Source organism: Chelonoidis abingdonii, chromosome 16, assembly GCF_003597395.2.
Source record: "Chelonoidis abingdonii isolate Lonesome George chromosome 16, CheloAbing_2.0, whole genome shotgun sequence".
Taxonomy (NCBI): Eukaryota; Metazoa; Chordata; order Testudines; family Testudinidae; genus Chelonoidis; species Chelonoidis abingdonii.
Genome location: NC_133784.1, coordinates 2254817 through 2279033, shown reverse-complemented (window position 1 = coordinate 2279033; position 24217 = coordinate 2254817). Strand labels below are relative to the sequence as shown.

The 24217-nt window shown below is 44.8% G+C and overlaps 1 protein-coding gene across 6 annotated transcripts in view; it reads right to left on the bottom strand.

Annotated features, from left to right (window-relative positions):
* Positions 1–24217, bottom strand: part of SH3PXD2A (SH3 and PX domains 2A) — a 395650-nt gene that overhangs the window by 103592 nt on the left and 267841 nt on the right. For 3 of the 6 annotated variants that reach the window (XM_032786083.2, XM_032786085.2, XM_075072792.1), the window contains one exon: positions 11134–11178. The exons of the other annotated variants lie outside the window; for them this stretch is intronic. In XM_032786083.2, the coding sequence (XP_032641974.1) occupies positions 11134–11178 (45 nt within the window). The remainder of the gene's footprint in view (positions 1–11133; positions 11179–24217) is intronic. 6 annotated transcript variants of the gene reach the window in all.

The window sequence follows — 24217 nt, the reverse complement described above, 5'->3', positions numbered from 1 at the left end:
AAAAAAAAAAAAAAAAAAAAAAAAAAAAAAAAAAAAAAAAAAAGACTTAAAACAGGCTTGTTAAAAAAAAAAAAAGTGCTATGAGACCTCTAACGAGAGTGATGGATCCCACATCTCTAAGTCCTTGGACAAAAATTTTCTCCTCCCTCTACTGTTGTGTTGAGCATCAGCTGCTGCCCTCCAACCCAGAAGTGGCTGCATTTCAAGACATGTTTCATTTACATCCAGCCTGCAGAGGGCCAAGTAGGTTCAACTTTTTGACTTCAACGGGAGAGAAGAGTATTCAGCACCTTGCAGGCCTGGGGCCATTGTTAGCCTCTGAAGGAGTCCCAGAGTGCAATGTAAAGAAATATTTCCCTCAGTAACATTTACAAGGGGTAGCTAAAGAGGTGAGGCTGCCTGTTTCCAAAGCCTGAGATGATTTCTAGGTAGTAAAAGCCACAGCCAGCTTACATGCCTTCTTCCTATATGTCAAGAGACCCAATGATTCCCTCCCCAGATGCTAAAGCCTCTGATACTCCCCACCCCATAACAGCTTCTACCGAGCAGTTGCGCATTGTCTGTGCAAAAAACTGTAGCATGCTGAAAATTTAAGATCTGAGGAAGCATAAAATGATTTGAAATTAACAGCAAGTTAAGTAACAGGAGGTATAGCTCAGTGGTTTGAGCATTGGCCTGTTATACCCAGGGTTGAGAGTTCAATCCTTGAGGGGGCCACTTAGGGATCTGGGGCAAAAAATCTGTCTGGGGATTGGTCCTGCTTTAAGCAGGGGGTTGGACTAGATGACCGCCTGAGGTCCCTTCCAACCCTGATATTCTATGATTCTGTGAACACTGCACAAAGAATACACTATTGATTAGACTGGATCAGCAATCGTGTGTAATGCCAGTGTCCCTGCGCACAGGTTTAGATCTGACTTATCACACAGGCTCTAGCACCTCATATGAGAATTACAGGTTGACTGTTCAACCATTCATTCAGTTTAAATTCTTCACCTCTGTAGCCCATTAATCTAGTTTGTCAAATGCAGGAGAAAGCCACTGCTAAATAACTGACAAGCAGGGGGAAAGAAACTCAGAATCTGCTTGATGAACCAAGACATTGTTTCCACCTTCACAAACTCCTTTGATCCCAGCCTGCAGGACCCCCAATAGCAGGATGCATATTTCAGAAAGGCAATGAAGAGTTTGCTTGCCTGTGAGGTTATTTTCATCTTGTGTCTGTTCCTGGTTAAAGTCTTGATCATGACTGTTTTCTCCATAGGGCTCAGCTTTACAATCCATCCTGGGACGCAGAGGATGAAGTTGCTCTCCAGGGACTGGGTAATAGTCTCAGAGTGTGCCTGTACCACTGTTTCAAACAGATGGCTGGCTGCTATGTGACATATCCCCAACCTGTCCCCCAGCCCAAGCAGGAGAGCATAGTTACCTCTGCAGCTCTCAGCGACAGACAACTATTACTGACCTCAAATCTCCTAGATAACAATGCAGGCCAGTAGCACCAAGCCAGTTCTTCCTCTGCTGTGTTGCAATAGCCAACATAACTATGGTCTGCAACAGCCAATCATTTAAGCCACCGACAGGACAAAGTTGTCTGGATATGGAAATTTGAGAACCCTGATCTTTGCCAAAGTATTTTGCTATCAGGCCTATAAAATGTGTCAGCTCTTTTAATCCATACCGTGCATGGTTTTCATAATGCCCTTTTATGATCATCACATACCAAGTGTTTACAGATTCCAACTTTAAGAATTAATATAAAGCTGAGCAGTAAAATCTTTCAAGAGAAGCCAAACAGAAATTGTCAGTGAGCACCCTCTGAAAAATCTTTTAGTGGAAGTAGCTGATAGTGTTGCTATTTTAGGGGTCTCTCTGGCCCTACTGGATACAACTGTCACTTAATCCAGGGGTTCTCAACCTTTTCCTCTTTTCTGAGGCCTCCCTTACCGTGCTATTAAAAACTCCACAGCCCACCTGTGTCAACTGTTTTTCTGCATATAAAAGCCAGGGCTGGCATTATGGGGTAGTAAGCAGGACAACTGCCTGGGGTCCCAGACCACAGGAGCCCCCATGAAACTACACTGCTTTGGCTTCAACCCTGAGTGGAGGTGCTCAGGGCCCCAGGCTTCAGCCCCAGGCAGTGGGGATTCCACTTTCTGTCGTAGTCCCCAGTGAATCCAACACTGGCCCTGCTTGGCAGACCCCCTGAAACCTGCTTGCAGACCACTGATTTACCCCCCATGAACATCTTCTGCAAGGTATCTGGCAGTATATACAATGGGTGACATTAAAATGTCACTAGTTTCCACATGATGAGTTGCGTCTTGGTGCTTTCCCATAGTAAGAAACCAATACCTTTGTCTCAGATCCAGCATCATGGTGACTTTTTATAAAACGGTAACCTCTTCAGTATCTCTAGAAACTGTTGCAGGAGGAGATTTTTTTTTTTTTTTTTTTTTTTTTTTAATATAACACATAACCCCCGCCCACACGTATTTCTTCACCAACACCAGCCCCTAGCCACAGAAAAGGTGGCACCGAGATTTATTTTTAATTTAAAATGGTTTCAATGCCAAAAGCCTCTCCAACTCTTTAGTTTCTCTAAAGAAAGATGAAGACCTTCTGTGCTGCACTTCTCATGTTAACAGCTAGATGATTTTGGGGCAATCATTGAGACTGTTCTTGCTTCCTCCAACCCCTCCCTAAAATCTTAAGGGAGGGGAAAATGCACCCTCTCCCAGCCAAGACCTAAAAATCATCCATGCATGTATGTAGACATATTAAAGTGACAATACACTCAGGGAATAAACCCTGAGCATTGCTGCACATTTTTTTTTTCTTTTGAGTATTCCAGATAGACTCTTTCTTGAAAGTGATCCTCACAGCAGAGGCCTGTCTCAGGGTGGCCTATTGATGAAGTTTGTCAGCTATTGCACAGCAATTACTGAGCACTTATGGTGAAAGGACCAGATTTTCAGATGTGTGCAAACACTCAGAATCTCCCATTAGTCTTAGTGGAAGCAACTGAGGAGTTTTGAGGGGAAAAAAATAAAATAAAATCCAGCGCTATAAGTTCAAAGCATTTTACCAGAAGAGTCCTTTAAATACTGAACATGAAGCCTTGATTCACACACAGATCCTTTCCCCAACCTTCTTAATCACAGTCCATGCCCACTATAGAGTCCAGCTCTCCCTTTTCTCAAATATTCATATTGGTTTTCAGTTCAAATCTTCTCCCCAGACTTGGATACTTCCCAAAGTTCCTTCCTTTTGATTGCTCCACCCACACTCTAGAGCCACTCTCCTACTTAAGCACCCACTCACAAGATAGGGTGTTTCAGGCATATATTGCCAGTCTGCCTGGGTCTGTAGTGCTTACAGTTTAGCAAAGATGCAGATGTGCTAACTTTAAGAATGTACAGAATTACAAGAGTCTGTAGTGGAGGAAATCCCTTTGCATTTAGGCAGGCTAGTCAATCCTTCACTACCACAGAATTGATGTGCTGTAGGGAACTTTAATGCTTTGCCCCATCCTCTCCAGGCAAAGGTGCTTCCAAATGCTTCCCTTGGAGTCTATACCAGCCTAAGATTAGCATTCCCCTCACTCCCCCTCCAACATATGTTTGCTACTCCTGCAGGAATTCTGCACCACTGCACAATGCAGATTTTTGCAGAAATTAATGTGTGCGCAGAATTTCCTTTCCCCACCCCCACAGAAGTGGTCTGCAGTGCTGCTAGATGCCACTGGACTCGGCAGAGCCAGATTGCACATAGAAGACAGACACTGCTGGGGGTGGGGGGGAAGGGAGGGAAGCTAGAGGGTTCCTGGCAGCAGCAGTTCCCAGCATGCCCTGAGGGAAGAAGAGTGCAACATGCAGGAAACTCCTTGCAAGCCTGGGATCGAACATCAGGCTGTTTCTTCCTCTAGGTGCCTGGGCTTGGAGGGGTGGCAGGGGGAAAGGGAAGGGGACAGGTGTCTGAGCAAGGGGGAGCCCTGCAAGTGGGCTCCGGGGGAGGAGGGGGTTCAGGTATATTGGCTGGAGGGGAGGGGTTGTGGGTGTCTGGGCTCTTGGCTGGTGGGGGGCGGGAGGAGAAACAGAAACTGGGTTGTCACAGGGTTTGTTTTTTTTTTTTTTTTAAACTCTTGATATGAGAGACAGAGAGAGCGCGCGCGCCAGCACAAGTTGAACGGAAAACCTGATTGATTTGAACAATGAATGTAGAACATACAGTCTCAACTTAAAGCTTAAAACGATCCAGGAAGTCGTGTTGGAACTGCCAGTCCCTTCCCACCCCCCGTGATAAATAAGCCCCCACCCCTCTCTCACACTCGCACACACTCCCCTGCCCCAATCAAAAAGCACGACAGCAGTGTGCACACAAAGGGCTGCACGGTGAAGTTCAGAACAAGGAAGCTATAGCCACAGACTGCAGTGCCACCTCGCCCTTCTCTCCCATATCCAGCACCTCACCTAATAAGAGTGTCAACTCTTCCCTGCCGTCCCTTTGGATACGGATGCAGCAATCTGGCAGAGAGTTACTACAGCCCAGAGCTGTGTAATCTCCCTCTGGGACCCTTTTTGCGGCTGCTATGGAGCAGCTGCAGCGAAACCAAACCAAATGCTGCATGTGCCGCTGGGGAGAAGGGCCAGCCTGGAGGCTCCTCTAATCTGTTCTTGAGGGATATACCCAGCCCCCAGCATATAGGACATGCAGAATGGATAATCTGGTCATTTTTAGAAGTTCTGCAGAAGTGGCAAGTCAAGATATTCCTTCAAAAATGTAGGACAGGGAGCCCTAAAGCAGGTGGTGAGAAGAACAGTGCACAGAGACGAAGGAGACAGCATATGGTGTAACTATACAGAGCTGGCCAGATTCAACCCTGGTGTAGCGTCATTAAAGTCAGTGATGTTACACAAGGATTGAACTTGGCCTCACTGCCATCTGCGCCGATTTCTTCCTCAAACACTCAGTTTCTTTCCTTTCCTCCTTTATGCTTTTTGCAGCATTTTCCAATAAAGCCTTTACAGAAATGAAAAAAGTTAAATATTGCCCTTTGCCAAGATTAGCTTGTTAGTTTTGGGACTTTATTTTTATCTGCTGGTTTCTAAGACAGAGCCAAGAAAAATTAGAGGCGGGGAGGGGAGAGAAGGGGGAAAATAAAATAAAATAAAATTTAAAGGCTAGATTTTGCCTTCCCCCACCCCTTCTTGGAAAGTTGGCTCACACTTTATGGAGTCTAAATGACTAGGTTACAGGTAGAAGAAGTTAAGAAAACTTTTTCTAAGTATTTTGCACATAGATGTGCTAAACCACTTGGACATCATTCAAGCAGCTGCCAGACAGGGTCTCCCACCAGCGTAAAATCACCTAAGTACTTTGGCATTTGCCCTAATTCTGCTTGCTGCAGCAATGTGTTCATATTGAATTCCTTAGAGCAGGGTTTCCTGAAGTGTGAGGGAGACTAGCTGTGGGAAGGGAGGGGGGAGAAATGGAAGACCTGTAGTTAAAAGCAATCTTAGAAAAGCAGCTGGCAGGGTATAAGGCAAGGAAGGGTTACAATTAGTTTCTTGCTCCTGAATGGGGGCTTATACTTGAAAGCAACATTTCCCACATTTTGAAAGATAAGGTCTGATTGCGGGTAGAGGGCTGGAGCCAGACACACACAACTCCCAGTGACTGCACAGGAGCAAAGGGTGCTCAGCACCTCTCAGAATGTGGCTCAGTCAGCATCCAACTGAAAAGAAATGCTTTGTTTCCAGAGTTAAATCTGGATCCGGTGTCCCAAAAGGAATGGGATACTTTTCATGGTGGAGAGTGCTCTAGAATTTCAATGGAAGGGTCTTGACTACAAAGAGCAGAGGGTTAGAAAGCATCGGGGTGTAAGAGATACACGGTGCATGGGCAGAGTGAGCTGCCATACCAGGCAATCTAGTCATCACTCACATCTGCTCCCTAGCACACCTAAGTTCATAAAACCACACCCACCTCCCTCCCTTTTTGGAAAGCCTGGAAGATCTGGTATTTAGTTTACTGCTTTGAAAGTAGCTACATAGGACGATTGGTAGGGTTTTATCCAGTCTAGTTTTAAAATAGACCCATCTAAGGGGTTTCCACCACCTCTTTCTCACTGAGGTACACCTACATGGAGATAAGCGTGCCACAGCTGGCCTGGGTCAGCTGACTCAAGCTTGTGGTGCTAAAACTTGCTGTCTAGACCGTATAGGCTTGAGTTGGAGCCTGAGCTCTGGGACCTTCTACACGCTCAAGCCAGCTGACCCAGGCCAACCACAGGTTTGTTTATTCCTGGGTAGACATATCCATGGAGTCTTGTTTTCTCACTCCCATTTTCCCCATGTAGCTCTCCTAGAATTTACTCTTAATTTCATTCGGTTGTTCCTAGTTAGACACCTTCTATCAGCATACATATACCAAGGGCAGGAGTGCAAGGTGGCCAGGAGTTGGGTACAAGAGGCTACATGTACCTTACCCAGATTAGTCTATCCCTGGGGGTGCATGGGAGTTAATTTGCCTCAATTTGGTTTTCTATGGGGGCCAAAAGCAAGTGCAGTCCACACTCAAGTCAGTGGCAGCTTAACTGAAGGTTAATTTGGCTCTAGGAGCAATGGCAAAAATCCTAAAACAGATAAAGCAGGGCCTTCCAATCCATTAACTGTGTTTCCTGTAACATCCTCCTCCCCTCTCCACCCCAGTTACGCTGCATTCGTTTCCCACACACTGAATGCAAGTGACACTACTTTGTCACTTGCACCCAACATGCAAGTCACATCACTGTTTATACCAGTGCTGAATCTAGCCTGGAGACCTGCAGGATCTATACTGGTTTTTCATCTGTACTTACCCAGAAGGGTTGGGTTTTTTTTGGCACAGTCAGAGGCTAAGATGGATACCTTATTTTGTATGCACATATCAACAAGGGAGACATAAGGGAGGTGGAGGGGGAGAGAGAAAGGGTTGCAATGGCTGGGTATGTTTTCTATTACGTGCTGACAAAGATAAATTGGTCTCAAGAATCCCATTTTTTTTTTTTTCCTGGTAATGACTCCTGCCTTCGGATGTGCATGTGGCTTTCACTTGGCTTGTGTTGAGAGCATCTGTGGGTAGAATTTGGCCTCGACTAGTTTGCAGATTTTCAGCTCTCTAGAAAACCCACCTCACTTGGCCTGGTACCTGCAGACAGACCAACACACATAAAACTTCTTCTTGCTCAGTCAGATAAGTAACGGAGATGCTTTCATTTTCACGCCACCACATTATCTTCCTTCAAGCCCACCCCGGAAGGATAGCTAGGTTGTGATGCCTCCAGGACTGCCATTGGATCATGGCTAGGCAGGGGGTGAGAAGCAATTCTAGCTACAATTGTAGCTAGATGAAGCCAAACTACACACAGAATTACTCCATAATCCTATTACTATTAATTCACTCTCCGCACAGTGAATGCATTTCTTGGTTGAGGGCTCCAGATACTACCTATAACATGAATAGATTAGTTTATAGTAGCAAAGGAATGAATATTAAAATTGGTTAGTGTCCAATGCTTGGCTAAAAACTGAGCCCTCCTGGAGGATAGAAGAGTGAAGAGATGCAAGTGACCAGGAGAGGAAGTATGGGCAGGAATGCAACAATCCAACCAAATACCACTTAGGTTGCATAAGCCCAACTTGCATGAAGTGGAGTCATTGTTAAGACTCTGTATTGACCAGAATGGGGCTTGCACGTGAGCAAGATGGAGTGCCATGATAGACCGGGACCTGTGGTCTTTCTGCACTACAATGCCATGGGCTCAGGGGGCCATACCTGTCATGCTCTACAAACTTGCAGCGCTCCCAAAATAGACACCTTGTTCAGAAGACACTCAGGATAGTGAGAGGGAGAAGTGAGGAAGGTTGTTTAAAATAGTCAGAGGAGAAGCACAGAAATATTGATATCCTAAACGAATCTGTACAATGGGTGGTTCTGCACAGTTGCCCCTTTAAGGCCACTTGCCAAGTTCATCTTTTTGGGGGGGGGGCGGCACTGCACAGTTCGCCCCACTTTAAAGGCCACTGCCAACCGGCTCATTTATGTTCATCTTTGGTTGGGGGGGGGGGCGCAGGGCGAGGGGGTAGCTTTTAGTGTTCTTGAGGTTGGAGTGTGGATAAAAAATGCAATGCTAACCTGACTTAACCCTTAATAGTGACGCAGACTCTATCTTATAGAAACAGCGTTAGTACCACAACAGATTTTGAGTTTACAAAGCCTTCAAAGTGGGGTCTAGTGGGTAGAGCGGGGGTGGGATTAGAAGTCAGGACTCCTGAGTTCTAGTCTCAGTGCTAGGAGGGAGTGGGGTCTAGTGGGTAGAGCAGGGGTGGGGCTAGACGTCAGGACTCCTGGGTTCTGTTCCCGGCTCTGGGAAGGGAGGATGGGGATTAGGAGTTCAGGACAACTCCTGGCTTCTCTGCTCTGCTGCTGGCTCTGTTTGTGAGCCTGGGCAAGTCTCTTGTGTTTCGACATCCCCATTCTCCGGCGGGGGAAGCTAATTCCCCAGGAGGCCTGGTGAATGTCTGCAGGTCCCTGGCCGAGCGGGTCAGACTCACTGTTTGGTGAAGAGCTTGATTTCCCCACACAGCACGTCCATGAGCGCCGGGGTCACCACGCCCAGGGTGACAGCCTGGATCTCCTTGTCGTAGGCCGGGTTTGGGGCTTGGCTGGAGAAACAGCTGAACCTGGCCTTGCCTTCAGCCTCCTTGCAGCACTGGTGGGGTTTGGTCTTCACCGACAGCTCCTGCTTGCAGAACTGAACCAGGGCCTTCTCCCACTAGAGAGAGCAAGAGAAGCCATGTACAGAGGAACAGGCCACAATTCTGCCAGTGCCAGAGGCTGGACGGGTGGCTGAGGCTGCAGCGTGGGACACAGGATGCCCAGGTCCTATTCCCAGCTCTCCCGCTGTCCTCATGGGTCAGCCTGGGCTCGAAAGCCCCCGAATATTCCTGGTTTCTGGAATGTCCCCGGGATCCCATTTGTTTAGCACTTGATCTGTACCCAGCACAGAGAGACAGCCAGGGAGCCAGTCTGGCCCCCCAGTCATTCCTGCTCCTGCCAGAACAGAAATGGGCCAGGCAGAGCCCCCTCCAGGCTTTATCTGAAAATGGTGCCCGGGGGGGGGGGGAAGGAGGAGTCCTTTGTGAGCATGGCTGCAGCAAAGACCAACCAATGAAGCTTTTATGCAGATTAAGTGGCAAAGTCCCTAAAATAATTTTGCCAGATTAGAAGACAATGTGGGGAGGGGGATCAGCTAGATCAATGAATGCAAGATCAACATGAGAAGTGCTGCAGAGAACCTCTCCAGGAAAAGTCCCAAGTCCTCATCTGTGAAGTAAAGCCTCTTATAAATTACTTTTACTGACCTCAGTGAGACAAACTTCTAAGCTGCTCCACAGACACTTGGTATGAAACCCTATGTTGGAGGAATAAAATGTATTGTTTTTGGCCAAGGCTTGGAATTTTTGTGAACTAGTTGATGGAAGACGACCAACTGATTTGTTAAGAATTATTTAATTCATTATAAATATTAAAGGAGCAGATGTGTTTGGGGAGAGAATTCATATTTTAGAATGTTTTACATTCTAATGCAAGGACCAGTTATGAACAATGAAAACCATCAGTGTCAGCATTATTTTAATAGAGTCACACCCACTGTGCTGAAGTCAATCCATACAGTGTCATGAGACCTGCTCCACTTGCCCCTTAAGATAATAAATGCTAGAATGAATCAGTCTTTGCTGTGTCTTCTCTAGCAGTCCCCTGTGATTCTTGCCCTTTTCCTTTTGTTTGTGAAAGCAAAAGAGCATTACTTCAGGCAAATGCTTGTATTGATGCAGATTCCCAAGTCTGTGGAAACCAATGACTGGTAGAGGATTGCATTAGATGCTTAGATCTTCTCTCACTAATGAGAAACTCTGCTTTTCACTTTAGACACATAAGGCACTTCCTCCCAGCCTTTGACCTTATGAGAAAGTGCAAAAAAGTGTCCCCCTTACTTGAGAATTATGCAGCAAAGAGGAGTTTGAGATGGTATCTTCTAATACAGAAGAATACGGCTACATTAAACACATCTTTCACTTGCTGCAGAGGAGAAGGAGAGAGTTTCCATACAGAAAACACTTCACAATGGAAGGAGACCTGCTTTGAGCTCCATTCACCTGTACTATCCCTTTCTCCTGAACATTTGTCTAACTAATCACATTGCCAGTTAGAGCTTCTAACTCTGCTTCTGCAAGGCCATTCCCCATGTTAGTTATCTGCTACATGGTGACATTTCTCAAACTCCATTACAATGTGGTCTAGCTCTTTGACCAGGGGAGCGAGTAACAGTTAACACCTCCAAATTCCCAAGCCAAGATGAACAGGCACTTTGTGGTGTTTTTCATCCATTTGCACAGTTGTTTCCCACGAACATTACGGTTTCGAAGCGTGATGCCATAAGAACAGCACCCACCCAACCACCCGGCAGATTTCTCCCAGAGTTGAGGATGCTGGATTCAGATATAAAAACATTCCTAGAGTTCAGATTCAGGTCCACTCTAGTACAGTTTCACTGGGCATGCTTGTGAAGTCTCTACACTGCAGGACCAAGAGCACAGTAGTGCACACTAGCCATTTCACAGCACCAATACAATTGGTTGGGAATAGTGCAGCTTAGAGGAAGGGGTGGGGTGAAGAGATCATTTCTGAGTGCACCCGATCCCCAATGTACTTTGACAAGTTCATCTCTTCCTTCCCCAGTGCTAGTCACATGAGTGCAATAGAGTCAGACTCCCATCCCTTGGCAGTGACAATATCCCCTTTAAGGGTTAGAGCCCGTAATGAGCCACCTTTTCTTTTTAGGACTATTCTTTGAGGTCTACATATTTTGAGAAGTTGATATACAGGATGTTGTAAAGCCTAGGAACTTAGAAGGTTAGAACATAGTAAGATGGCCTCCCTCCACTTCACACACAAAAAGCCCCAAAATACATTGTCTGAACTAAACACTGATTTTAAATGGTATTTTCTTACACTGGCATGCTGAATACTAACAGTTAACCAAAAATAACACCCTCCTCTTCCCTGCACCCCCATGCAATTTAATACCTGTAACATTCTTCCTTGGAGTCTCAGAGAAACTGGACATCCAAACTTCAAAGTCCAAGAAGAAGGCAGCAGTAAAATAAAAAAAAGGAGTAATTAGAAAAACAAGCAAGCAGTTTCATAGCTCTGCAGAGAAGAAGAGTTAAAACAGCTTTGAAAAAAGAGAGATTAAAAACAGTCTGAGAAGAGAAGCTGATGGTGATTAAGCTATTATCGGAGTCACAGCAATTCATAGGTTTATTTAAGTGAATTACTGAAATGTAGAAAGTTTCATGTGTTCTAGTCATCTGACCAGTATGATCCACATGCAAACTTTCCCCTTCATTCTAAATATTGAGATCCAGGCATAATGACACTGTGGGAAACCCCAGTTGAGTTACATGCAGTGCAAGTCAGGGAACTTCTTGACCCATTAGGTCTCAGTCCTCCTGCAAAGAAAGGAAACTCGTGCTCCTTGGAAAGAGTTTAAACAGCCTAAAGAAAGACGCATTTCAAGCAAGCATTGAACAAAAGCATCAAGCATTAGTGAGTGAATTTATGGTAAAAGCCCAGTAAATAGGCTAAAAGATTGTCTGGCAACAAGGTCAGCTTTATGCCCTATTTCAGAGGGAAGAAATATTGCATTTTAGGATGCTGGAAGCAGTCAGTCTTTTTCAAATATGCCTTTTTGGGTTGAGGACATTGGATGTTTATTTTTAAAAATCAGCAGATCTACTCCTTGACCAGACATTTGTTTAAGCCATTTTGCGTATAGACACTGACAACCAGAACTAGCATCTCAGACAGAAAACACTGCCCCCATTGGAAGTGGGCAGGAAGAGCAAATAGCTTTGAGAAAAATTTCTTGATATAATTAACTAAAATTCATACATGATTTCTTAAAAATAAGATCTTGTGAGGGACTTAACATGACTTATAACAGTTCTAGACTGTCACACACCGAAGTAATATGTGGAATTCCTTGTGTTATATTCTGGCACATGTAATACTAAGAACTGTTTTGGCTCCATCAGTCTCATAGCAGCAAGATACCGCTTGAAGGAGACAAACCAATACACATTAGGGGATTTATTTGTGACTGGTTATTATTTGGAGTCACAGGATAATATTCTTTGAACAGGCCTTTGGTCCCCTGCAATTCACCAGTTACACAATGCACAGCAGAAAAAGTCACTTGCAGTGGATTCTCCAACTGAAAATATAAAGTCAAAAACATTGCCTAATTAATACGTTGCATTTCCATAGCACTAAGGATCTCTGAAGCTCAGAACGCCCACTGAGGTAGGTAGATTTTCTCCACACAGTGAAGCCAGACACTGGAGCACAGAGAGGTTTATGGAAATTGCTAGGAGCAACAGGTTTTCAGCAAAGGGCCATTGACTCTGGAACCACTTTCCCATTTGGCCCAACAGAACAAGAGTCTACCCTTCACAGCAGATTGTGATGCCTTTAGAGACCATAAGACTCCATAGCTGGGGCACTAGACTGGACGGACATTCTGGACTTGCCTTGGACAAGCCATGTTGCTGCTCAGTGCCTCAGTTTCCCCATTTATAAAATGGAAGTAACAATACTTCCCAACTCAAAGTGCTTTAAGATCTACAAATGAGAGGTGCTATTGAGTGTAACAACTGAATACCAGCAGTTTATTCAAGCTTTTGCCTGTGGATGGTCGTGTGTGGCTGTGAGAGAGAGAGATGGAGAGTCTTAATTATCAGTTTGTGCATATACATCCAGTGATACACAAACACCTATTACCATATGCAGGTTACTCTGGATAGACAGACACAGGTGACAGAATTCTAAGTAAAGCAACAAAATGTCATCCAAAGAGGCAGAAGAAAAGGGAATTTCCAACAAAGTGTGCACTGAGCCAAGCTGACACTGGAAACTAAAACAGCTGAAGATGAAAAATACTTGGAATAAGGTAACGTCCATCATGGCCTTACAGTTACATTTCACTCTCTGCTGGAGCTCCACTTAATGGGAGCCACTTGGTGGCTCTCCTCCATGAGCACCACCAGTTCAGAAGTAACTGCTGGTACTTAACCCAGCTCTTCATGCAGTTGGATAGCACCTTGTGCTTATTTGATGTAGGATCTCTTTTTAGATGAAAGCAACTTTTCCCTCTTGGCTCCAGCTGCTGATCCAAGGCTGAAGACAAGAGAGAATTTAATGAGTAGTTGGGTTTCTTGGATTCCCATGCATGAAAAATGATCAGCGCTTCTCTTGTGTGACAGATCCTGATAGCAGTTAGAAATAAATGAGAGCGCTGCTGGAGAAGACAACTAGCATATTTCAGCTGCTCCGGCACAGCATATCTGCTCAGCATTAAACTGCCTTCTTGGGGATTTTTAATTCCAAGACGCTTAAGGCTCTAATTGCTCCCAGCTTTTAAGCCTCCCCCAACAAATAACAAAAATACCCAAGACCGCAGTGATGCATGCAGCCTCACAAGGAGAGTGGGGGGGGGGGGCAGGGAAAAGGGCAGAGGCTGGAATGTTCTGCAACTGTGCCAGCAAAACAAAAAAGCCATAACAAACAGCCCAGGGTTTCCCTCTAGGGCAGAGTTTTACTGCAATTCTGTGACGGGCTTGGTGTCAATTTCAAATGAGACTGGTAATGGTAAATGAACACCCCCCCCCCCCTCACTTCCTTCCCTCTGCTTCTCCTCCATTATGTTGCTGAAAACCAGTTAGGTACCAATGACAGAGAAAACCATCATTTGGAACCGAAGTTAAAGTTGCCTGCTAATGCAAGCCACTCCTAATATATCTGGGGCCTGAGCGTGTCCCCATCCAATCCCTTGGGAATTCTGCTGCAATTTCAAATGGGGTCAGGCCTTAAAAAACAACCACCACCAAGTTATGGACTTGGTTTCCTTAAGAACAAAGCGATGGAGCCGAGTGGCTTGTGAGTAGCATTAGGAAGGATTCCCCTTCAGTTCAGGAATGAATTTCACAGAACCGGCAGTGAAACAGGAGAGGTGCGTCTCTACTGGAAACGGCGGCTGACCTCCAGTCTAACTCGGATTGCTGCCTTGGTCTACAGACAGATCAGCTATGCCTTTGCAGGTGGAGACTGTAAAGGAGTGGGGAGAGGAGGGGAAAGAAGATGCTTGTAAGATTTAATTAAACTAGTTGCCATGGCAGATTGAAAGATGGAAGCAGATTTTATTTGGAGTTCACCAGAAGCCTTCTCGATGCCTTTAAGGACAGGCTTTTCTGGTGTTCCTCCTTGTGGTGGTGGTGATAACGACGGAGAAGTGGGCTGTGACTCCTTGGTTGTGACACTAAGCTTACAATATACAGCCCCACCTGTCATTTCAATAGAACCGGTCTGTTAGTTCTGTCTTGCCAGGTGTAGTCAAAAAAATTAATGCTACATTCATCTGGCTTTTGCAAAAAGCCATAGAATATCTGAAGTATTAGAGAGGGGCCTAATTGCAGAGCTTAGAGACAGACCTGATCTTTCCCATCACTGCTTGTTACGGTCTGTATTGCAGTAGCATCTAGGAGCCCTAGCTGTGAACTAGGCGCTGTCTAGACAGATTTAAAAGACAATCCATCCCCCAAAGACCTTACAACCTAATCTGGAGACTTCTACCTTGTTTGGCACACAGGGGAAGGCAACAGATTTTGATTGTTCTGGAGGAAACATAAGGCCACCCATTAGTAGACCCAGAGTTCCTGTAGGGAGACTCATCTTATTCATGATCTTTCAGCTGGACTGCAAAGAATGACAATTCAAATGAAGATGGTGCAATGTCTGCTCTCCCTATCCCTGAACAAAGCTGAGGTTGAGACCATCTCACACAGTAAGGTCTTTTTGAAGGAGTACCGAAAGTCTCCAAAGAGGAGCCCCAACCAATTATCTGTTGCTGGATGGATAGCAGCCATGTCAGATCCTCATTTTGTATCCCTACTGATGGGCAAGACAGGAGTTCTCACCGTGCACTGTGAGAGTCCATCCACTGAAGGACTAAACAGAATGCAACAGGTGGAATACGGAAACTCATTTGCACTCCTTTTCCTGCTCATCATTAGCTGTTCTAGAGTTTCTTTATTGCTGCTGCTGCCGCCAGCACAAACAGCAGTTCTCAACGTGCAGCATACCATCACTATAATTTTCCAGTACTGCACTTCAACAAGAGAGTCCGATGGCCAGAGAGCTTCACATTAAAGGGCCTATTGTCCTTTTGACACTGGAGCTGGAAAGGTAAATCCCCTATATGTCACTGGAGGTTAAAGACCTCTGCACATGCAAAATTAATAGACTAGAAGTGCCCATCATGAAGCCCTGCCCCCCAAAACACCAGCAGAGAATATTACACCCCAAGCCAGGCAGGGGAAGAATGAGCATGAGGACTCCTTGTTGAGTAGGTACGTACAAGCACACTTAAGGGCAAGTGCTGGGCTAAACCTTCTCCCGCTGAAATCAGTGATGAAAAATTACTGAACTTCAGATCAATAATAGATGATCAGATCATGGGACAACAGCATCCCAGTTGCAAGTTTATCCATTCATTCCAATACCATGTACATTCCCAGCATCCCTCCTATGCACACACCATTGTTTGTTTGTGGAAATATGTTGATAAAACCAAAACAAATGACTCAAAAAAACGTCCTGCAGAATAAGGTTGTATACAGACCATTAATGTTATGTACCATTTGAGCTAGGGAAGCTTCATTGGTGGTTTAGCAGTTGGCAATGATCCTTAATTGGCTTGCAACTGACCCAAATGGACTAGTTTTCCAGGAAACTATTTACATTAGGCACTCACACCAGGGAGAAGAGAAACATCAAGGTCAGGAGATGACTTAAAAATCTGAACTTCGTAGCTCAGGTCCATTTCTACTCAAGTTGGACTTGCTCTATTGACGTTAGACTTTATAAATGAAAGTGGGTAGACCATCTCATGGCCAGCTTCACCCTGGTGTCCATATTTTCAGCAATTATTATTGTTTGTCTCAAAGTTGATCACAAAATGTTATAGAAACCCTGTTAACATGGGCACTAAGACTGACTCTCTTGCAGGGACTGAAACCCAGGTCTACATAATGTCAAGCCAGGTGGACTAAGGACAAGGAACAACAAAAGATTTAATCAGATTTTGAATCTACTTGAACACTATGGGTTTGGGAGTTTTACTCTTAGTCAAGTGTCATTAGGGTTGTACACTACTTGAGAGATGGGAAAACAAAAAAGAGGAAGGAGAAAAGCTAGGAATTTAGGGGTTTTAAAAAAAAAGACCCACACCATGTTGACCAAACTAATTACACTATTTATCACACCAACCAATGAGGTATCTCAGTTTTTTGAGCAGAGACCTACTCCAGACAAGTTTTCTACCATCTTTGTTCGGTGTTTGCAGTGTCCTGGTCCCCAGCCAGAGCTCCTGCTACTACAGCACAAATAAATGTGTCTTTTTTTTAAAATACACAATCTGCCATTAGGGTGACAAATGAATTTTCCTTGCCACGCGGTAGGGCCAATGCATTGCATTTAGTCCCTTCTGCTGCACATACAATGTCAACACAAATGTTTAAAAGCCATCCTCGGGGTATGTTTTTAGAGAGCTTCTTTAAAATGGGTCATTAAACGTCCAGCAGGTGTGAGAGACTCAAGGCAGATCTACACAGCACATGCAAGCTCATCCAGAGCCAATACCTAAAAAGGTGGTATGGCCAGGCTGCTGCCCCTGCTATTACCCACAGGCTGCTATTTTTAGGTTCCAGCTTGATGGGCTGGAGCATGTATGTCTACCCAAGCTGGAATGACACTTCCCAGCTGTTGTGTCAACACAGCCATATGCTTTTGTTTTGTGGGTTTTCAGAATTCTCTTGTGTCCTGTTCTAATGAAACAAGAGTCTAGTATCCAAATATAAATAAAATTAAAAAAGGGGGGGAGAATACAATGGTTTAGAGCACATATATGCCCTTAAAAAGGTGGACAGGATCCAACCACTCCCCCCCCTCAAAACCCCAAACATTTAAATAAAGGAAAGGCCTACTGATGGCTATGCTAGCCTTCCAACTGTAATCTACTGAATAACACAGCCCCGCAATCCTATGCCAATACTCAGACTCTGAACACTAACAAATTACTGACACACCGTATCACTAATCAATTGCTCACATTTTTTATTGAGATATAATCTTGCTGATGTTTCAGCAGGCAAACCGTGGTCAAAGAAATATTTTACATTACTCATTACAGGATGCTTCATTTTGATCTTATTTACTGATTTCAGCCTCATCTCAAATAGGCTGTGGTGGGATCATGTGTTACTCTGGTCTGCAAGTGTCTTTTGTTCTTAAAATACAATATAGATTTTGTTGCAAGAAGCGAGACCAGAACTCCAAACAAATATTATTTGTATTGTCCAGCCAAGGGTGCATCTGTCCTCCTCAAAGAGTAGCCTGCTATCCTGTAAAACATGGGTTCACCCTCCCCCCTACCCCCCCACCATCTGACTGCAGACCAGTTTCAAATAACTTCCACTTGCCACGTAAACCGAACTGCCTAGCATATATTAGACCCACACACAAACCACTTGGAAAATATTCACATCTGGCTTTCACATGAACAAAGCGTGTCTCGGAAAATCATCTGTGTAGCAAACTCTTACAAGGGAGAAACCCGCAACCAAAAAAAAAAAAAAATCCCTACCAGAGAGTCTAAACGAAGACATGGAGCAAGAGCAAATCATGTGCTCTACATACTGTAGAAAAGGAAGAACAGCACTAGTTTAACATCAGTATTTTAGTGACCATGTTCAGTTACTGTCTTTTCTGAGAAACCAAGCTGCACATTAAAGGAAATAAAGACCTAAACCTTTGTTTTTAGGCTTGATTTGCATGATGCACTGTGTGTGTAATCCTAAAGAGAGCATCCTAATCCAATTTGAGAAAATGGAAAATCAGCAGGATTATTTTGTTTTTGTCTGGTCACCTTAAATCACGAGTAGCTGTCTGACAACAGTGAGTGTGGGCTGCACTCGCCATATGGTCGATATATTATGCTAACATGCCTTCATATTTAAGGGCATTGATAATGTTGCCATTTTAGGGTCCAAGTGGTGGCACCAATTTTTCAAATGAGAATCTGGATAACTTCACTGCTATCAGTAACATTTACAGCTATGCAAACTAAGAGGAAATATTAATCTGGTCAAATGCCCATTACTTGCGATGGATGAGAAGGCAGCACCAGCTCTCCCCAGCTTTGCACAACAGAGGTGGTGTATTCGGAGAGGTTTGTATGCCTCCCTCTGGAGCTAGATATTGATAACTGCAGAAAGATGAGTACAAGGGCCAATGTTCTGATCAGAGGCAGTAACACTTGCGCTATGAGAAGGTGCAAACACTAAAAGGTGTCTACGCTGCAAAGTCAGACCCATGGAAGGGAGTCTCAGAACCCAGTTCAACTGACTTGGGCTTCTGCTACAGGGCTAAAAATAGCAGTGTAGATGTTTGGGCCTGAGTTTTGGCTCTGAAACCCAGTGGGGGAGGAGGTGGGTCTCAGAGCCCAGGCTCCAGGCTAAGCCCAAACATCTACCAGGCTACTTTGAGCCTCATAGTGCAAGCCTGCATCAGTCGACCTGGACACTCACTGGAGCAGGCTTTTTTGGTAGTGTAGATATATCCATAGACAGACAAGCCAACCTTATTTTCCACTGTCCCTAGAATGAACAGCCACTCTTTACACTCTCCCAGCTCAGATCCAGCACAGTCTGGATTCAGGCTAGGTCATGGGGTAAGAACAGCTTTAGTGCCACTGATAGATGAGCTCATCAGTGGATAGCAGACAGACATCCATGCTTCTCCTCCTCCTCCTGGGTCATTCTGCAGCATTCGACACTGATGAGCATGAGACATTGCTGTCTCACGTGAGGCAGGAGACCAGGGGAATGGACTCAAGATAGACCATGAAAATGGTCCTTCCTGGAGGGAATGTACCCAAAGAGTAGCAATGGGGAGCTAAACCTGTGCCACTACACCTCCCTCACCCCCAACTTGTGAAGTTCCACAAGAATCAATTCTCTTTGCTCCTATTCAGCATGTACATAGAGCCATTAGTTGAAGTGGTAAGAGGACAAGGACCTCAAACACCAGCGATAGAGTTGTCTCATCTGCCTACCTGTTCTTCACCTTATACACAACCAAGATGCATCCGTGTCTGAGTGAGATCAGCTCATGGATGAGCAGCAGGCTGAATCTGAATCTGAGCAAGACAGAGGTGATACTGGTGGGCAAGGAAAGCACTATGAAGAATTTCCCAGCCACAGTGCAGTTGCCTTCAGTGAATGCGTCCTTCCAACAGCTAGTCAGTCTGTCTACAGTTTGGGAATGAGCTTGGATTTCTCATCAGCAATGCTGTCTGCTATCTAAAAAGAGTCTTGTTGCAGCCTATATAACCTGACAGACAATGACCCAACCTCTGTTCCATATCCACCTTTGACACCTCCCATCTGGACTACAGCAAAGAGAGCTTTATGCTCGCATGTATATCAGCTCTTAGGAAATTCCAGCTAGAACAGAAGGATATTGTACTTCTCAGTAACATGGGCAACTGCAAGCACATCAAACCTGCTCTTGTCTATGGAAAGCCGACGTAGAGAGAAGAGAGTCAAGATCAAGGTTTTAGTCCTTATCCTAAAGGAACTGGGGGCATGTCTACATAGTCTACAGCAGGGAGTGTCCCAGCCCAGGTCAATAGACTCTGGGTCATGGTACTGCACTAAGAACAGCTGCATAGACATTGCATCTCAAGAGAGGTGGACTTCAGAACCATTTTTAGTGCAATAGTGCAACCCCAAGGCTGCCAACCCAGGCTGGGAGGCTCGCTGCTGCTGGCTGTGCAGAGGTACCCTCAGTGGCTTGGGCCCAGGAAATCTGAAGAAAAATCTGAAGCTCCAGGATTGAGTCTGTGGTAGAGAATTCTGCTCTTCTGGTACAATGGAACTTTCCACCATGAAGGATGGTACAAGAGGCAGAGTTTTCCAAGACTGTGGAACAAACTTCCACAGGAATGAAGAGCCATCATGAGCCTTGGCACTTTCTGCTCCAAATCCTTGGCACACTTCAATACACAGAACAGTGCAGACAAAAATAGACCAAAATTATTATATTGTCTATTGACCTGGGCTGGGTCGCATACATATGCGCGCACACCCACCCAAATTCTCCCCATGGGAAGAGGATCAGAGAAACAAGAAGTCATGTGACATATGTTAGTCACACGAACAAGAGCTTTGTGTGGCTCAAAAGCTCATGTCTCCCACCAACAGAAGTTAGTCCAATAAAAGTTATTACCTCACACACCTCTAATATCCTGGGACTGACATGACTACAACTATAGTGCATACAGACGTTAGTCACACCGCTCGATGCTCAGCAGGAAGGCACTGAAGATACCATGTAAGAAGTTGTGTTCTCATGACATAAGAACTTGTTACTGTTGTCTCCTCTAGTTTATATAGGATTCCTAAGGGAGCACCATGGACAAGTTGAAAGCTTCCTTTCAATAGATCCATGGAGTTTGAGGCTCTCTGCAATAGTGTCTCTCACTGGTATCCAAGCACTAAGTCTGCACTCCACGGATTCCTCCATCCCACTCCCTGAGCCTCTCCTAGTCCTGACCCACCTTTTCACTCCTCATACAGCAGAAGGAGCAGCTACAGAAAAACTTTTGGTTGCCTAGAATTTTTCTCTTTACTGTGCACAGTTCAGTCAATGGGGACAGACATTTACCTTGTCTTAGTCTTCAACTCCTCCCACAGTGAAATGGAAAAACCAATGAAGCAAGAGCCACCCAGGAGAAGACAGTGATCCTGTATATTCAGTAGGCCAGACTGTCAGGAGCAATCTGAAGTGGCATGAAATAAAAGGTCCTAGCAGTGCCCGTGTTTTCAGTTGCCTCAGGCAGATGGCCAAAACATCTCATTTAATCAAGTAGTTTAAAATCTGGTATACGAGAAGGATCAGTTTCCCTGCACCAAATTACTGCAGACAGGACTCTGAATCTGTCAGTTTGCTTAAGTAGATCCACATCTCTACTGAACAGTAATAACACAAATCACACACAGAGTGCACTAAGACTGAATAGCCTGCCCAAAATTCTTCCACCGAAAGCCACAATGCTCCAACATTGCAGACTCAGACATAGCAGGGCACTCACTGTAAATTGTGGAAGGAGGGTCACTCACTATACTCCTCAGAAAGTCTGTATTGCAGGATTTGAAACCAAGGGCCTGAAGACAATGTTTGAGCATTGTTCTATAGAGGATCCACCCTGGCCAGGACAGCTACACCAGAAACTGGAAGAACAAGTTGAGTTTGTGTGTTCAAGTTCACCAGTTTAGTAATGATCCTATTCTGTTAAAAGTTCTCCAAGATCAAAAAATTGTCTGTTATTAACAAAGGTCTTAGACAGACTCTCAAAAGTATTGGACTGACAGGGTGCATAAAAAAAACTCTTGCTATTTCAGTGGAAGTTAAGCACCTAAATCCAGCTGAGATCCGAGCCTCCGTGTTTGATGCCAATAGATGCTGAGATGGGCCAAGCACCCTCAAGTCCCATTGGCAATCACTATCTTGTAGCACCAGGCAGCATCTCAACTAGTTTTTGTATGTAGCTGTTTTATCTGGCACTGGTTGTGCACATTTTCAAATCCCTTCTCATTATTTTAAAAATAGTGGGGGAGGCAAGCAATTAAAGAAAAACACTTGGACAAAAATATTCTGGCAGCACCCGCTGGATTTTGTTTTTAATTCCATGTAGTGATTACAATGGATACACAGCCAAGGAGCTAATCCTAGGATAAATTATTTCTTCACATTCAAAATTAGTGTCACAAGTCAGATCAACAATTAAAGAACAAGTTAGGAAATTCCATTTGACAAGACTGAGCAGCTCATCTACCCTCACCAACCCAGACCAAATGGCACACCATGAATTCCAGCCCACCCTCTCTTTCTACCTTGCTTTCCCACAACATAGGGAAGACAGGCAGTCATTGTGCACAAGTGATTTATGGAGACAAAGGTGAGCATGTGCTTCAGGCTGCGGAGATCCATGTCACAGACTGCAGAAGCCTTGGAGAGATTAAAACGAAGCCAGAGCTACATGGTCCAGGACACTGACCCATCCTCAAGCAGATTTCAACAGCCTACAAAACATTTTCTGTTTTTGCTGTTTCAATTCTCAAATTCAGGCTGAAAAGGTGAAACTCCTCTTCAATGAGAGAGGTTCCCCTCCACCCCCAAATAGGGGAGGGGAGAGCGAGACAGCAAAAGGAGGGTGACTAGCAGAGCTAAACAGAAGGCAGGTCTAGACTTCAAATGCTGCAGCTTTAGCACTACAGGGAAGAAATTATCTATGCTGATGGAAGAGCTTTTCCAATTGGCATAAGTACTCCACCTCCAAGAGGTGGTAACTATACAGGCGAGAAAATTCTCTTATTGATTTAGCACTGTCTACACTGGGGTTAGGTCAGTTTAACTGCGTCGCTCGGGAAGTGGATTTTTCATACACATTGTTCAAGGGATTATACCAACCTAATTTCCTAGTGTAGACTTGGCCTTCACTTTTAAAACTAACTCCCTCTTTCTCCTCCCATGTCAGATTTTAGTTGATAGGTCAAAAATTGAGACTCACATTTACAAAGGAAAACTGAAACAAACATCTACCTCTTAAATGCAGAGGATTCCTAGTCTAGAGGTATTCACTGGTAGGGCTCTCCATCCTGATGGGATTTAGTACATTTCGGTATTCCCAGACCCAGGGAAGACTTAATTATCTGTGTTTCATCCACCCTAATAAAAAAAGCTTTCAGATGGGGCTCTTTAGAGAAACCTAAGATACTATTTAGTAAGTGTTAGCCTACACCTTTATTGTCATCCTAACTGGGACAGCTCTCAATGATCGATCTGTTTAACAATGAACTATGATGAGATAATCCTACTAATAATAGTTCTAAGGATCTTGAACAGGGCTAGCACTACCAAGGGAGCAGCACCCATAAGAACAAAGGAAGGTGGGCATCAGTTTATACTGAGATTCCATCTCTACGAACTGATTATTCCCATATAAAGATCACAAGGATAGCAAGCTAGGGCTAGACTCTTTCTACTTCAGCTCTAAATAAACAGGTTTCCACTGCATGAGGCAAAGGAGGAGCTCCAGTGTAACAAAACCTTGATCCCGACTGCATGCCGCTCCTAGGTATGGACTCTAGGACAACTTCACTCAGACCCCACATCTCTGTCCCTTTGTGGAACTTTGGTCTGTAACAGTGATGAAGGACTAAGCACAGAAATGTTAGCCTACTACCATCATATTCATTGTACCATCACCCAAAGCCCTCAAAGAGAACAATTCAAACAGGAGTCAAGAAAATAAACCTTTCGCTAAAGAGAGATTTTAACAGAACAGAAGATGCAGAGAAGGGGTGTGTGAGAGTGGAATGGATAAAAGTTTCTCCATGGAAGTTATACTGATTACCCCTAACAGGAAGATATCCTGAGATGAGAGAGTTTCCATCAATTGAGAAACCCTCAATTCTAGTGGAACTAGTGCTTAACTGTCAGCACGTGACTAACAGCAAGTGCCAGTTGAGAAACAGAGGTTAGACTAAGTCCATAGAACACGTATACTGGGGTGGCCAAAACTTACTGACTTGTTGAGCCACAGACAACAATCTTCAGATGGCTGAGAGCTGGGGCACATCTGACAGGGCTTGGGGGTTCAGCCTCACTCCTGCTGAAGCCCCAAACCCTGGCAGATATGCCCTGTGGGATCCAGAGACACTCCCCCCAGCCGGTAGAAGCCCCTACTGCACCACCCTGCTGGAAGCAGAGGCCCTGAGCTTCCTTCCCCCACCCCCTCAGTCTGGCAGGTGTGTGTGTGTCAGGTGTGTGTGTGTGTGTGTGTGTGTGTCAGGTGTGTGTGTGTGTGTGTGTGTGTGTGTGAGAGATGAGGTGAGCTGTAGCCCATGGAAAGCTTATGCTCAAGTGGGTTAGTCTTTAAGGTGCCACAACTACTCTTCATTCTTTTTGCTGATCTAGACTAACACAGCTA